Source organism: Panthera onca, chromosome A1 (assembly GCF_046562875.1).
Source record: "Panthera onca isolate mPanOnc1 chromosome A1, mPanOnc1 haplotype 2, whole genome shotgun sequence".
Taxonomy (NCBI): Eukaryota; Metazoa; Chordata; class Mammalia; order Carnivora; family Felidae; genus Panthera; species Panthera onca.
Window position 1 is genome coordinate 117457811 of NC_138339.1, and position 17722 is coordinate 117475532.

Consider the following 17722-nt stretch of genomic DNA (forward strand, 5'->3'; position numbering starts at 1 on the left):
AAAACCATACTGAAGTTTCCATCACTAATAAATGACAAGCAGTGGGAGGCTAGCAACAGCAAATTTCCACACTAATTGGCTCTGAACATTTCTGTATTATATACAAATAACACACACCTAATTACTCATTAAAATAACCACTACTGTGTGACATTTTAAAAATCAGTACATCAGAAAAAGCCTTGAAGATTTGCATTTTGATTTCCCATGCTTGCTCCAATCTTGTGAACAATGCTGCAATTTTAAACTGAACAGTTAAACTTATTCAAATGAATCTGTGAACATAACCAAAACGTCAAAACCCCTCTCAATTAAGCTCTATTAATAATATCATAAAGTACCAGTTCTCCTTTAACCAAAAGCCATTCTGAAAGTATTAAAAGAAAAATTACATATACCTTACCTATCCCATGTCGTCCGCCACTCTGTAATGTTAATACTCTGTTAATACTCATCTTATATTACTCACCAAAATTTAATGACCCAACAAATGTTGGATCAACATTTGACCCAACAAATAACATTAAATGTTATTTGTATTTAAAAGGACAGTAAAAAGGCATTTAGTCAAACATGATACGATGAGCCAAGAAAAAGGCTGCTTGAGAGAGTACAGTAATTTGATAGGCTTCCCTTACCTCCCCCCCCAAACATGAGCACTAACCTTAGATTTGACCTTTTAGCAAGACATATTTATATTACTTATACAAAACAGAAATATCTCCCCCAAAGATTGTTTTCTGACCCCTCTCTCTAGCAGCATGTCCTTGAACTGCTTCATTCGGGCCTCCAGAGGGACAATGGCCCTTTCTCGGGCAGCTTTAATTTCAGCTTCCATGGCAGCTTCTTTCTCTGAATCAATGTCTTTATTATCGTCTCTCCTATAAAAAATAAAATATAAGGCATCAACTGACAAAATATTAACAAGGAATCTTACTAAAATCTTTAAATCAATGGAATATTCAAGACTCACTACTGAGCAGCATATTTTTGGCAAAAAAAAATTATATTGAGGGTTTCAAATGAACTCTAAGGGATAGGCAACTTTCATTATAATAAAGTTATATGAGCTTCTAATGATGTTACAATGGCTATATTGTGCTGTCTCTCTGTCTGATACACAAAATGAACTACCTTACTTTCAAAAACAAACAAAAAAAAACTAACATTGCAATAAAACTCTATGTGTTAGAAACAAACAGCACAAAACATAATTTTTAGTTCCTGAAATGATATAGGAAAAATAGTATTTTCCAGAATGTTTTACATTATAGATCCGTAAAATATTTTTATCTAATAAAAACTGGTATAAGTCTTAGTAATCTCAAATATTTATTTTGAAAATAAAATGCAAATATCTGCAAACTTGGCCAAGTGGTTATGTGAGATATATACCTTACCTACCTGACATCTTTTTTACTCACTTTCTGGGTGGTAAGTTGAGATTTAAGTTGAAGGACAGGTCCCAGAGAGCAACATAGGCCCAGGAGTAGTTAGATGGAATTAGAACTGTTCATCAATGACTAAACTACTTCTTTTTCCTCCAAAAATGCACCTCAGGGCTAAGGACAACCCTGTTGCTGTATGGTACTCAAGTGAGATTGTAAACATGAAATTGAGTCACCTCTCAAACATCTGCACTATGAAGAAGGCCCATTCATATGAATAATCCAAAAGAGAAAGTAATTCAATAATATTTGGGTGTGTCTGAGCAGATCTTCCTCCTTAAATATGATCTGCTAAGTATCAAAATGAAATTGGTTCATACTCCCTACACGAACTTAAGGGAATTGGGAAAAACAAAACATCACAAATCTCAAAAGCATGCTATATAGGGAAGTGAAGGTAGCCCAAGAGATTTAAATGGCTAACCCGCAAATATGGTTAAGTGAGAGGTAATTAGCAATTTAGGGAATGAATCAAAAGAAATAGAAGACATAGTCCGTGACCTGCAGGAACTTAGCGAGATAGGCTGTGACCTAAGATATGCACAAAACAAACAGGTAAAAGTAATTTGCCAAACAATATACCCTCTTATAATAATTTATTTAAGAACTATTTAAATAAACAATTAAAAGACATCCAAGAAATATAACTAATGAAAACAAATAACCTTTACAGAATTATACTAAATGAAAATGTCACAATACAAACTATCACTATCTATCTCAATAAAAGAAAGAAAGAAAAACTAAGCCAGGAAAAATAGGCTTTTAACTTTGTACCTAAATAGAGAAGCTCGGGCAATCCACATAAAGGACTTCTTTGACATTCTCCTGATAAAAGCAGTTAAAAACCTTACAGAGTTGTCTATAAGAACAAACAATTAAAAACAACCTGAAAGTTTAACATTGTAGGAACATCCAAAATTATGGTTACATAAACAGAATGAATACAGTCATTTACAATAATTAAGAAAACAAATGTCTTATTCTAATTTTTTTTTTTTTTAAAGCACACAAAGTCAGTTGATTACAACTAATAAAAGTATTTACATATTTGGTCAAGAACTAAAAAGTCAACTGCAAAAATGAAAATAGCTGTGTTACTTTGGTTGATTATGAGTGACTCTCTTTAACATCTTAATGTCTTTAATATTGTCACTAATGATTTTTTAAAAAGAACCACCCTTCCGAGGGTTTGTCTCACTGATTTCCTTGCCATAATTTGGCTGCATTCAATCTGTCCTTTTCAGATAAGGACTATGGATCATCCAGTTCCTAATAATGTCTTCAAACTTTCCGTTTTGCTGCTAAATAATGGTCCCATTCCTCCCCTCCTCCCGCCACAGCCAAATACCATCTACCCCCCACCTATGATCCCCCTTAATTAGTAACATTCCTATTTCACTCAACTACAGAGCACTGGCCAATCTAATGCTCCCACTTATGGCACTCTCTTTCTCTCAAAGCTCGTTCTAAGCTCACACGTTCCCTCTACACCAGGTATTAATAACCACAGACTCAAGGAAGAGCTAGGTGACAAGTATATAAAAAAAAGAGGGAAGTCTGTGTATCTATAACTATGAACTTTCTGAAATGGTGTCTGTTAGGGTCTACACTAAAGGAGGAAGTTCATTTTTTATAAAATTCCAGCTTAATGAATATCTGAAAATAATTTATCAACTAATTCCTAAAATGTCACTTGGCTTCATAATATACACTTAAATAACCAAATATTCTGCAAATCTAGCAACAGTAAGGACACCATTTCTACACTCTAAAGCAAAGCTTTCTAATATCAGGCCTTAGAGAGCAATCATGACTTCGGTCTCCTAACAACATACATATTAGTTGTCACATCCACAAACTGACTGTGACTTAATTAATAGCTATAATCTGCCTGAATTACATAAACTATAAGTATTACTTACTTCCGTTTTTTGGCTTTAACAGGTTCATCTTCATTAAGTTCTTCCATTAATTCCTGTTCTTCTTTAACTGTAAGATCAAATTTAATTAAACCTTGTCAGAATATAAAAATAAGCAAGCAACAATTGAAATACTTAAGTACTCATCCTTCTGCTACCCACTACCAGAACACTTGCTTTAATAGTATGAAAAAGTAGGTACAATTTATAGTTCACTCACTTGCACTCATAGAGAATTGCCATTTTTGGATGGACAGCATTGTCGGGGTCGGGTGCCCTGGCAAAAACGTATCAGTTATTATTATGAAGTTACATGCACATATTACACAATCTTTTCTTTTAAAAAGTCACCGTTTCCATAACATATCCATCCCATAATATTCTCTCCTTTATAAAACATTAAACAAAACACAATTCTATACTTCTTATATTAATCTTCCCTTTATATTAAATTTCTAATTCACTTTGAAATGTTTATTCATGACACATGGGAAAAACTAATGCCTAGTGTCTTTAGCAACAGACAGGGAAAGTTTCACTGATTTGAAAGTGACTCCTAAGCAAAAAATGTAGCACCAAATATACACAATCCATGAAGACTTCTCAATTATTATAAATGACATGGATGAGAATTTATTTCATTGGAAGTATTAGTGATTCATTTATGCTTCTACATTTGATGAAGGGGGGCTCTATAAAAACAATCATATCAAAATGAAGGCAAATTACCAATAAAAAATATGCAATCAAAATTATGTATAAATATTGGTATTCACTATATACATTGAAATGCTGCCTGAACATGAGGTACCTTAAAAGATAATCTCTTAAAAAGGTTTGTCTTTATATTGTCAGAAATAAGGCTTGCCTTCCCTAAGTTTCAATTACTTTAAAAGACTAAGCTTTGGGGTGCCTGGGTGGTTTAAGTCAGTTAAGCGTCTGACTCTTGATCTCAGCTCAGTCCTGATCTCTTGGCCAATATGGAGCACCACATCGACCTGCTTAAGATTTTCTCTCCCTCTACTTCTACCCTGACCCTGTTCGCTTGCTCTCTCTCCAAATAAGTAAACAAATAAACAAAAGACTAAGCTTTCATAGTTTACCAAATTTTGTACTTTACAAAAGTTTAATAACCAGTATTTTAAAAATACTCTGTACAATTTTATTTCAAAAAATATTACTATTTACAAAAGGTGCTAAAAGAACACTGAGAAATGTTTTAGTATTATTAATAAGCAAATAGCAAACCTTAGCAAAGCCAACATTATCTTGGACTAAAAATCTTGATGAGGCAATTAAAAAAACACACATATGAATATCTTACAAAAAAAACTGTCCAAATTCTCTATTTTTTTTTTTAATAACTCTGTTATTGAACTCAAACTAGCATCGTGGACTATTTCCCATTTCTCATGGACTATAGCCCATTTCTCAAATTTGTTATATTCCTTGAAAACAGCAAGCTTTCCTAAATGGCCTCATATTTTCTATAAAAATATTAAAAGAATGTTAAAATTAGAGGACAAATTCCTAATTGAAAACTTACTTAGTTTCTTTACTTCTTCCATTCCTTTTTTATGAGGTGGCTCCTGAATAATTTTGTCAACATCCGCCCTTCCAATCAGATCATCAGGTCGGTCCCACATAGAGAGACGGGTGGTAGGATTATAAAAGAAGACCCGCTCATCACCAGTCCAAACAACACACCTACAAATTGATTCAAATATCAGTTTCTCAGGTTATGGAACATATTTGACACACAGGTCTCTTACTGTCATCCAGCTAAAGGAGAGGTGGTGGTGGTGGTGGTGGGGACACCTCCAGACAGCAGGAGTTAGCCAAACATGACTTTTAAAGGAGAGAGCTGACTGGCAAAGGTTAAGAACAGCAGCTCAACACATTAGTGGATAAAACCAGGAAAAGCAAAGTAATTCATATAATTAGTAACTTGGTCTGACTCACTCAATCTGAGAGTGCTGCATTTTTACCTACCACAAAAGATGAGTTCAATGGCAACAAACAAGAATGCTATCAAGCAGTTCTAAAGCTAAAGAACAGACCACAGCACAGTATCTATTACATAGTTCTTCTATATATTTCTTACCAAATCAGAATTTTACATACTCAAATGCAACCTGCTATGAAATCTTTAATATCTCATTATATCTAATACAAAAAATAAGAAAGTATTGACTGCACTATGATACCATAGCCCACTACAGTTCACTGTTCCTGTTAATTATAACAACAAATTCAGACAAAATAGAAAAAATAAGAACATAAGGGCTCTGTACAGTTTTTAAAAAATAAATATTTAAGTTTGGAAGAGAGTCAATGTTTACAGCAGCAACTGCAAGGGTGTAAATTTCCCACTTTTCCTCCCTGAAATCTCTGCCCCGAGAGCCCCGAGTCACACAGTAGCATGGTCAGAGTGGCAAAGACAGCAAAACTTCCAGTAGAAACCAGGTCTCTATGGTCAGATAATTAAAAGTTCATCAACAGCTGCCAAGCCAACTTAATCCAGATGTTGAAATTATCAGACAAAACCTCTATTGCTGAAATAATCAAAGACTTTCAAGAAGCAATTATAACTGGAGTTCATGAGATGAAGAAAAAACCTGAATGAAAACATGGTTCTCATTACTGAAATAGAAACTGTAAAAAAAAAAAAAAAAAAAAAAAACCCAAAAATTATAGAGATAGAAAATACAGAAATGAAGCAAAGGAAAAAGACAAGCCAAGAAACTTAGTCTTATACCACAGAGAACAAACTGCTGGTTACCAGGGACACGGTGAGTGGGGAGAAGGGTGAAACAGGAGATAGAGATAAAGGAGTGCACCTGTGATGAGCACTGGTGTGGTATACGAGTGCTGAAGCCACTACTTTGTACACCTGAAACTAATATAACACTGCAGGCTAACTATACTGGAATTAAAATAAAACTAAAACAAAAAAAAGAAAAATAACACAATTGAAATTCAATTTCTCTAGCATAGAGATGAGAGGAAATGATTAGTGAACTAGAAGATAGATCAGTAATTATCCCACCAGAAGAACAAAGGCAGTAAAAAGAATCAACAGAGATTCAGGAACTAAAGTGACTATGTCAAAATGCCTTATGTAAACGTCACTGGGATCCCAGGAGGAAAGGATATTGGGGCAGAAAAAAATTTTGAAGACACAATGCCCCCCCCCTCCAAAAAAAAGTCCAAATTTGGTAAAAGATACAAATATTAAAGAAGCTCAGCGAACCCCAAGCAGGATAAACTTCATGAAAACCATACTTACAACCAACATAACCAACCTGGTAAAAATCAAAAATAAAGAAAAATCCTTGCTAGTTGCTAGTAGTTAAGAAAAACTATGGCACACTACAAACAGGGGAACAAGTCCAATGACCATGGATTTCTTACCAGATATCCTAGAGGCAAGAATACAGTAAAACAACATCCTTAAAGTGCTGGGGTGGAGGGAAAAAACACTGCCAACCCAGAATTCCCTATACAGCATAAACATCCTTTGGGAACAAGGGCAAGAAAAGATATTCCCAGATGAATAAAAAATAAGAGACTTCATCTCCAGCTGACTATTAATGAGCATGGGGATTTTTTTTGGCGGGGGGGAGGGGGGGAATAATGGAAATGTTCTAAAATTGAATACGGTGATGGATGCACAATTCTGTGAATATATTTAAAATCAATGAGTTGTGCACTTTAAATGAGGGATGTAATTTATCTCAATATAGTTATATTTTTAAGAAATAGCTAGACAAAAAAAGTATATGTTACAGGATTCTCGACACGATATTCTATAAAATACAAAGTAATCTAAAATAACAGAAAGCAGAGGGACACTTAAGGATGGGATTAGAGGGAGGGATGGACTACAAAGGGATACAAGGAAACTTTCGGGATTACTAGAAATGTTTATTTTGATTGTGGGAATGAACTTGAACTATTTCAGCTCATTGTACTTCGACAATTGTACTTAAAACACATAAAAATGAGAAATGTAACTTTTGATATTGGGGTTTAAGTTTGAGCCCCACGTTGTGTAAAGAGATTACTTAAAATCTTTTTTAAAAAACTGACAAAATGTGTAATGTACTACCAAACCAAAATCTTTTGTGGAAATGGACTAGATATGTTTTGTCATGGAATCCAACAAAAAAAGCAAGGCTCACCGATCCTAGGGAAGACAAAATGCTTCTACTTGTGATCTCTCTTTACAATTAATTTTAAAAGCATAGGGGAAGATAAGTGTTATTATGTTCCATTAGACTAACCCTGAAAGGGGTACCTGGCTGGCTCTGTAGGGGGAGTTTGTGACTCCTGATTCTCAGGGTTATGAGTTCAGGTCCTGTGATGGGTGCAGAGATTATTTAAAAATAAAATCTTTAAAAAATAATTTTTTTAAAAGAATAATCCTGAGATACTTAAGCCATCTTGTTAGATGTTTAACTTTACTGGGAAAAAACCTATCCTAAATTTTCTATGCCAGTTTTTAAAACACTATTTAACTGATATAAACAGTAGTAACTACTTTAAGACAGAGATTCTATTTTACTAATTGATGTTGGCTTCAAAATACCAAAGTGTGCCAATATAGCTCCAAAGTAGCTCCAACAGTACTAGCGGTAAATGTGCAGTGACGTTTCAGAATTAACAGGGGAAATAATGGACAAAGAATTGTGTCAAAAAACTGCCCTGTGCTAATAATATGAAAGATAAAATGTTTAAGGGTGAAGTATACTACTATCTGCAACTTTTAACCCATGAAAAAAATAAGAATGGTTGGAGATGCATTGAGGGATGAAGCAGATACGATAAAATGTTAGCTGTAAAAGTTAGGTGGTCAATGTTTGGTGCTCGCTGTTCTAGAAACATTCAATGTTTCTCTCTGTTTCAACTTTTTCATAATAAAATCCCACTGTAAAAAAAGCTCTGGAAACAGCAACAACAAAAAACTTACAGAAACACAACAGCAAGCTAATTAATTAGTAGACCTGTGCCACTCTCAGTATATGCAGAAGAGAGTAAAAATTAAAAGATAAATTTTCCTAAGTTAAAACGCAACATGGACTACAACACACATAAAGCATGGCAAATACAGGCAGCCCTCACTCTGCACTTTGTGGGACACTGTAAAAATAACTGCAAGTTAAATCTGTATGATGCAATCCTAGTAAGCAATGGAAAAAATTAGTCCATGACCTTTAAAAACTTTTGTTGAAACATTAAAAATTCTCTTAGAACCACAAACTAAAATTTACTGATCCTAAGGAATACAAAATACTAAATTTGACCTCTTACTTTAAAAGAAATAATCAAACTAATGCTGTGAAATACTAGGGAAAAAAAATCCCAACACAAGTAAGGGAAATATGAAACTTCATGTTTTACATTTAGCTTAACTCTAAAAAACAGTTCTTCAAAGAGCAACATCTGAAGATACCAAGAGATAGATAAATCTGATTATCCAAATGAAGTGGCATACTCTGCTCAGCTGAGTAATTTGTTTTTTCTTTTTTTAAGATTTTTAAATTTTTAAGTGTCTCTAGACCCAGCTTGGGGCTTGAACTTACAACCTAAGATCACAGACCAACTGAGCCAGCCAGGCACCGCATGAGTAATTTGTTTTGCTTAAAGTTACCACTTACCCATTTTATAAGAAATAGAAAATAATTAATTAAGGAATTAAAGTTCTACTGACAATACATTCTTTCACTGACAAAACTTGGAAAATCATCTGGACAAGCAGGTATCCTTCATGTATTCAGATGGACTATAAAAGCACTAGGAACACATAGCTGCATATGGGGAGGTGGAATTCTTAAGAAAGACCCAGAAGCTGTAAACAGAAGATCAATAAATTTGATTTCATCAAAATATAAAATTTATGTATGAGAAGACAGCAAAACAAAAATGAACAAATAGGGAGAAGCTGTAATGTATGTAAAAGTCAAAGGCGTTAAGAGAATGCATAATAAGCTCTCTCCTATCATTAAGAAAAAGACAAATCCACAAAAAAGATGAGGAAAACTGTGAAGAAGCTATCGACAGCCAATGAACATGAAATAAACTCAATTACACCATGTATTCTGGAAACATCCAATAGGACTCCTTTTCTTAAAAGGTTACCAAAGATTTAAATAGAGTATCCCTACACTGGTGTGAGGGAGAGAACACTGGTAGGCTATTGCAGGGAATATTAACTGGCACAGTCCAGCCTGTCCCCCCAAAAAACCTTTCTGAGGTCAACTTAGCAGTATCTACCAAACTATTAAAGAGGAGTATCACTTGATTCAGCAACTTCACTTCTAGAAATCAATCCCAACAGAAATGCTTGCAAGTGTTCACAAAGAGATATGTGTAAGGATATCCTGAATGTCAATTTTTGTAATGCTGGAGGGGTGGGGGAGGGAAGACAAACTAATCACCCATTTATAAAAAAAATTATACATTTATGGAAAATCATGCTATCACAAATATATTTGTACAAAAACAGCAAAATTTCTGGGACATATTTAGTAAAAAAAACATGGAAAATATATTGTTTTTAAGACACTATAATATGCACGCACACCACACATAAAACTCTATACACATGTATACAAACAACATAGCAAAGGGTCCAGAAGTTGTATGAAATCAAATTTTTATTAATGAGAAGGCTGGGTGAAGGTGGAATTCTGTAATTTTTTACTTCCTGTAATTCGTTCATATTGTATGTTTTTACAGATTCACATATTCTTTTCTAATATATGAGACTGACGAGAAAATAACTCAAAGCAGGACACAAAAACTATAGATATAAAACAGAGAAAAAGAGGTTTAGAGGATAATAAATACAAGAGACCTGACATGCAGATAACATGTTCCAGAAAAGGAAAAAAAAAACAGGTAAAAAGAAGCAATAATGAAACAAACTCCAAAAGACAATTTCACTCATCTGGAGAGAAACCCAAACTTGAAAACTGATGAGGCCCACAAAGCTTCAGCCTGGTCGGTCTGAAGTTGGTTACCAGCTTTTCATGTACAATACTCAAACTCAGAAACCACAACCTAGGAAAATATTCGTTGAATAGACTCTTTCCATAACTTTGATTATGGATCCATGGTAGATATTTTGCATAATTATTTTTAAAAATGAGGGTATCACATTGGTAAAGTGAAATATACAGAAAACAATTATTCCAAATGCCTTTAAAACACAGTAATTTGACTACACATCCCTGGAGGGACATATCCTGAACATAAAAATAACGGGGAGAAAAAAAAGCCTGAACGATCTTCAGTATCGCACTGTTAATGACAGTGTTGGTACTGTTATTGTGTGACCTGTTGTGTGAGCAAAGCAAATGAGGGGCACCTGGGTGGCTGAGTCAGTTAAGCATCTGACTCCTGATTTCAGCTCAGGTCATGATCTTAGGGATCCTGAGATCAAGCCCCATTCTGGGCTCTGGCTGGACAGCACGGAGCCTGCTTGGGATTCTTTCTCTCCTCCTTTCCCTGCCCCTTCCCCGCTCACTGAGGCCCACAAGCTCCCTCTCTTTCTCTTTCAAAATACATAAATATTCAAAACAAACAAAACAACAAAAAGAAAAGAAATAAATATGTCACTATTACTCAGAAACAGGATCTTCAGCAGAAAAGGGGATACTGAATTAAAACAGATGATGAGATTCAGTAAAAATCTTGTACTAAACCTGAACTGCAAGTAATGATATGAACTAATGATGTATCTTTAAATGTGTGCATGTTCAGTCTGTGTCTCCCAAAGAGACTTAATAATGACTTATTCAGTAATAACACCTATCCCTAGATCCTATAAATGCCACTTCCCACAAAAGGAAACCAGGCTCCACAGCAAAATGGCCAAATCTAGGTCTGAGACAGGAAATACATGAGGAAAGCCAGGAACATCTTTGCCAAACACAAAGTAAGGAAGGTATCAAAAACAGGGTTATAACAAAAAACCCTGGAGTCAACCTTAAGAGGTTTCACCCAGCCAAAGATGAAACAACAGAACTTCAATAAGGATATTAACTGTAATGGATAGAAGCATATAAAATATATTAAGGGGCGCCTGGGTGGCTCAGTCGGTTAAGTATCTGACTCTTGGTTTCAGCTTGGGTCATGATCTCACAGCTCATGAGATCAAGCTCCACATCGGGCTCTGCACTGACAATGCAGAGCCTGTTTGTGATTCTCTCTCTCTCTCCCTCTCTCTGCCCCTCCCAAGCACATGCTCTCTCTCTCAAAATAACCTTTAAAAATATATATAGTTAAATGTATGAATTTACAATACTCAAACCAACTCATTATTCTGAAAACTTCAGCACTATTGACATTTGGGGCCAAATAATTAACTCTTGTAGGGAGCTGTCCTGCACATGGTAGGACGTTTAGGAGTATCACATCCCTACCCTCTAACGACTAGATCCTATACACTATTAACACCTCCCAAGTCATGACAACCAAAAAACATCCCCAGACACTGCCAAACATCCCCTTATGAACTATTCTTGCCAAAAAGATCAAATCTGAATCTCATCGTTTCTTCTGTATCTACTTGATAGTTTGCAGGAAAATCAGGAACAGAAGACTCAAAGAATACCATCGGGATGCAACAATAAAATCCAGACTGTGAGTCTCCATATAACAAATATATTTATCTTTTAAATGACAAAAATGACAAAGAAAAAGCAATGAAAATACAATGGAGGGGAACCTATAGATTACTAGACTTAAGAAACAATTCACTACAACATGTGGACTGTATATGGATTACATAGGCTGGAGCAGGAACAGGAGAGAGAGCATTGATGCAGGTAGAAGAAGGGCAAACCAAACAAAAGGAAAGAAAAAGTCTACCATTCAACTCTTCAATAAAAAGTCAACTTTATACAGTTCTATAAATGTAATCATGTATGTGGATATACACACAAAATCAATTTACAAGTATTTTAAACAATAAAAAGTAGATTCAGAATCTCACAGTGGCTCAAGTCTGTAACTATGTATGATAAACATTAACCAACAGTACCATGAAAGGAGGAAGACAATGTAGCAAATGAGTTTTAGGTTTGAACACCAAAATATTCATTAGATAAAAACATCTACTTGACATATTTGTTTTTTAAAGCATCTTTTCTTTCTAGATGATAAAGTATGTAACAATCAAATATGGTAATTAAGAAAAAAAGAATTAAATGGGGTGCCTGGGTGACTTGGTTGGTTAAGCGACCGACTTCTGCTCAGGTCATGATCTCACAGTTTGTGAGTCTGAGCCCCGCGTCGGACTCTGTGCTGACAGCTCGGAGCCTGGAGCCTGCTTTGGATTCTGTGTCTCCCCCTCTCTCTGCCGCTCCCCTGCTCATGCTCTGTCTCTCTCTCTCTCTCTCAATAATAAATAAACGTTAAAAAAAAAAATTTTTTTTAAATAATAAAAAAAAAAAAAAAAAGAAAGAAAGAAAAAATAATTAAATAAAGTAACTTACTAAAGTAAGCCAAGTACATACCACGGAGTACCAGGAATAGGGGTAGTAGCTACTGGCTTTGCCTTCTGGGCAGCCTTTTCTTCTTCAGTCATCTCCTCTTCTTTGGGCTCCTATAGGAAATGATGTTACTCCCATTTATTTAGTATCACAAAACTATACTGAATTACTACACAATACAAGTAACACTGCAAACACCTCAAAGTGCAACCAACATAAGATTGGTTAGTAGCACATGGAGTACAGACTCTGAGTAAGAATTTCTAAGAAAATTCTAACTCCTTGCTCCCTAGACAGAGCGCATTCTACAACAGCAGATGCCAGCAACAGCAGATGGTTCTATCTTCCACCTGCTTAGGAGCAGAAATGGAGAACATAGTATAGAAAATTAGAGAAGACCTCTTCATTTAAGGTTATGTCTTTCTTCTGCTAACTTCCTTACTAATAAACATGACTACCTCTGGTCCCTGACCGAATATAGGAAGCTTTGAAAAAGCAGAGCTCTTTCAGTACTGTATAGAGATCATTCCATGCCAGAAGACAGATAAAATATAACATTCCCCAAATATAAAACTGTACTTATAATTTTACCATGTACCAGTCTATAAATAATCAGGAGGCTAGAGATTGGGTCCATGCTCTGGTCCAAGGCCCTTTCTTTCTAGGGGCCGTGGTTTATTATAAGAAGTAATTCAACACAATTTTCAAAGGAAAAACTACATGACAAACTTCAAAGAACCCTAAAATTTCAGAAAGAAGATTATAACAATTAAGTGAAACTGTATCAGATACGTTTTCAAATTACAAGTAAATTGTACCCAACAATTAATTCTGGCTCCCAGGTTAACGGGTCGTGGCCCTTTACCTCCTTTATCTCCTTTATTGGCTCTTCCTTAGGGTCTTCCTCCTCCGTCTCCATTGGCAGAGGTTCTTCAGAAGGTTCTTTAATTGGCTCTTTAATCTTCTCCTCTAATTTTTCTATTACAAAGTTAAGACAATGTCACTTGTTGGTTTTTGGTGTAACTTTCCAAGAACTTTCAGAGACTAAGCAGGTAAGATATTCAGAACTAGGGGCGCCTGGGTGGCTCAGTCAGTTAAGCAACTGACTTCGGCTCAGGTCATGATCTCACGGTTTGTGGGTTCGAGCCCCACATCGGGCTCTGTGCTGACAGCTCAGAGCCTGGAGCCTGCTTCGGATTCTGTGTCTCCCTCTCTCTGCCCCTCCCCCACTTGTGTTCTTGTCTCTCTCTCTCTCTCTCTCTCTCTCTTTCTCTCTCAAAAATAAATATAAAATGTTAAAAAAAAATTTTTTAAAAAAGGATATTCAGAACTAGAAGTTATTAACCACAAAGATGAAATGTTCTTCTCTGTATCATCATCAATTTCAATCTAAAGCACTGGTAAACTTCAAACTCCTCACTATACCATGAGAAAACTGTCACTCGAAAAGAACCACTCATTTCAGAGAGACATGAAGTCTTTCAAGCCATTCACATATCATTTGTAGCAATGAGTCACTCTGTTGAAAGGGATGAGATACTAAGATACTTAGAAACAGGAACTGGTGGTAAGAAAATTTTGAGTCTTCTTCATCCAAGACTTCAAGGGCCTCCTGTTTTCTTCAGGACACATACAATATTCATATTTCAATATACTACCAATGTCAGTAATTACACAACGGAATAATTATGTAATTCCTGACAACAGAAAAAAAAAAAATCTATGTGTGTGTATGTATGTGTAATTTAAGATGGATGAAAAAATCACAAACATGGAAGTGGAACTGGCTTTTTAAATAAATACATGCTTATGAATTCGGTAAAAATAAAGAATCCAACAACTACAGAATTAGCAAATCCTGCAAATGTGCTAAAAAGGAAGTAACTCGGAATTTCAAATAGCACTCTATTAATAGCATCCCAGTTTTTACTACGTCTCAACAAGTCATGAAAACTATACCTTTTTCCTTTAGTTCTTGGGGTTTTTCCCAGGTTGATTCTAATGTTCTATTATTATAATAGTATGTCTTGCCATCGGCTGTTTTATATTCAGTCCACTCAGAAACTGCTGTTGCTCCAGCTAAGGTAGCAGGTGAAGCAGCAATAGCAACCTGGGGATGGATCATAGGTACGATAGGAGGGGCCATTCCTGGCAATACACCTAAAAGAAGAAGCAGCAGCAGTTAGGTCCAAGCATCAAACTGCAATGCAAAATAAAACTCTAAGATATGAGCTAAATCCTTCTATTAAATATTAATAAATGAATGAGCAAGCTGGAACAAAAACAAATCATATAAAACGTGAATCACTTAATGCTATTTCCCTGTTCAGTTCTAAAGTCTAAATTCAATTAGATTCAGAAAATCAACTCAAGAAGTAACTTAAGAACAGTCAAAAATTCGGGTCACATTTAAGATGAAGTCTTAACCATAAACTATAAAAATCATGACACATTCTCTACATGTGACTAGAAATGTATTTTTATAAAGGATTTCTCAAATTGTAATGAAATCAAGGTAACAAGCATATTTCCTGAAGCAAAATTATTTCCTAGTTCTAAGGTACCTAAAAGGGTACGAATAAAATTCTCAGTTTTAAAGTAAAAGACTGAGTTCATTATCAAATCTACTTCAACAGATAAGTGATTTAGTCCAATGTCCTTTTTAAGTGTTTTGTCAGTTTAGTCTTTTCCTTAAAAAAGGTCATTTCTTCTATTTTTTTAAAAGATAAGCCAAGGTTAATATTCTTTTACAATACAGCTAAACAAGCTGATATTACACAAATAATTAAGGATATATGAATCCAAATTGAACAAAAACCCTCAAAGCCTCTTCTAGGATTTAAGTTTCAGGCAGCTATCTTCAATAACTTTACAATGTAAATTTATACTACACACACAAATATTCACACACATATACTCACTAGCATGCAAGCATAATCACATCACTTTACACATGGAAATGATTTTTTTATATTTAACTTAAAAACACAGATCAAAATAACAAAATTAAATGTTATGAGTATGAGAATGAAGTTGTTTACACTTATTACAAAAATTAAGATATAAAGTGATCTGACCTTATTTGCTTTTGTGAACCAAAGAAGCTAATACTACAGGCAATCGGGAAAATTAAGTGTTGGCCAAATATGACAACTGCATTTATACTGCTCATTAAAAAGAAAAATATAAAAAAATCCACTCACTTGGGCAAAAGGAAATAAATAAAAAGGATAAACAACAACATTCACTACCATGCCAACTTACAGACAAAACAAACTAAGATGGTTTTAAAAATTACCGGTCTTGGTGGTAGCGACTGTCTTTACATACGGGCAGCTGACTATTTGCATCATTGCTACACCTGTAAAATGGATAAGCAAGCATACGTTGGAAAGCTGCCATGGTATGTCGGCTACCACTGGGATTCAGGGAAATAATTGACCACTACAATTTAGGATGCTATTTCCAATGAAAAAGACCAAGAATGGAGTAAAATTTCTTTGTGTTTGACATTTTGTGGGAAGTAGTGCCAAATCTAAGGATAACTAATTCTAAATTATAGCATCAATTACCTTTTTATCAAACCAGCTCTGACAATATTTGAAGGAGTCTCAAGAGTTTAAATTCAATGAAGGAAGCCCCTTCATTATACAGACGTAACAAGTTCTCACGTGGGACATTCCCCCACAGGACATCAAACCCATGCTGCTGCTGCTTAGATACCAGTGAAAGGCAGATGCAGCATGACACTGACAAGACACTTTCTCTGTGCTGCTAAGTGGGAACTACATGCAGAAGCTGAGGCACGGAGCGTAACCATGCAGAAGTAGAACAAGAGTAAGAAAGGACAAAGAGGGGTGCGAGAGAAAGGAAGACAGTAAGGTATGAGATGGATTCAAATATTCCACTGCAACATTTTAAATAAATGGGCATAGATGAAGAGAAGGGTAGCATTCAGCTAATGACAAAATATCCATGTTTACTGCCTGCTCTGGGGAACGGCACAGGCTTGAAACAATGTTGAAGCAGGCTAACTGTTAACATAAAGAGAGCCCCTTTAGTATCATTAATGACTACATGGGCTGATTGCTTCAGAAACCTCTATTATTTAAGCCAACTAAAGGAGTAGCACTTGTATTAAAGAATGGAAATTACGTACAGTTCTTAGAAGAATGAAGACTCATCATGATGCATTACAATGGTGATAAAAAGGGAATGAAAGGGAAAGCTGGAAAACTAAGACTGATTAATTGAAGAAATCCAAAATGAAGTGTGAATTTAAAAAAATTTTTAAAAGAAAAGGCCAAAGGCAGGAGGAAAGGGAGTTCAGGGATTGAATTATAATTTCTATTTGTTTTGGCTGAAAAAACTAAACCTAGTTTGGTACCAATAAAAATTCAAAATAATATACTATTTGCCCCACTAAAGTACAGGAAAAGAAATTTCTCTTAACTTAGAGGTGAAAATTGAAATTAAACCCCTGGGTTTGTAAATAATGTACCTAAGTTCACGCACACACACACAAAAATACTGCCAATTTTTGAAAAATGTCTTTAATTTCATAATTACTATTTTAAATGAAGAATATTAAAGCTAAACTTTCTATTAACTCTGAAATGAAAACAAAAGCACTGGATCATAAAAGCATGCTGAGTTAAGTTATATGTATAATTTTGTTTTCCCTGATGTTGTAAGAAAGCAATGGAAAAATTCATTTGGTTAAGGAAGTTACAGCACATATTAAGTTTAAATTAGTATAAATACTGCCATCTGCAGGACCACTGAAACTATTAAGCAAGCACTGGAAATTTAATTCTTAGACTATATGAACTTTATTCTCAAAAAATGTTCT

General features: G+C 34.9%; 1 protein-coding gene across 9 annotated transcripts in view; it reads right to left on the minus strand.

Moving 5' to 3' along the window:
• TCERG1 (transcription elongation regulator 1) overlaps positions 1-17722 on the minus strand; it is a 61149-nt gene that overhangs the window by 25154 nt on the left and 18273 nt on the right. For 3 of the 9 annotated variants that reach the window (XR_009611046.3, XM_078449896.2, XM_060635820.3), the window contains exons 6-14: positions 16169-16231; positions 14830-15030; positions 13736-13848; positions 12895-12983; positions 4917-5077; positions 3591-3647; positions 3374-3440; positions 2226-2276; positions 746-881 (exon numbers count right to left, since the gene is read on the minus strand). Coding sequence is in view for 8 of the 9 variants with exons in the window: in XM_078449896.2 (XP_078306022.1) it covers positions 746-881; positions 2226-2276; positions 3374-3440; positions 3591-3647; positions 4917-5077; positions 12895-12983; positions 13736-13848; positions 14830-15030; positions 16169-16231 (938 nt within the window). In the remaining variant the exon portion in view is untranslated. The remainder of the gene's footprint in view (positions 1-745; positions 882-2225; positions 2277-3373; positions 3441-3590; positions 3648-4916; positions 5078-12894; positions 12984-13735; positions 13849-14829; positions 15031-16168; positions 16232-17722) is intronic. The other 6 variants (XM_078449903.2, XM_060635823.3, XM_078449902.2 and 3 more) reach the window with 3 other exon arrangements.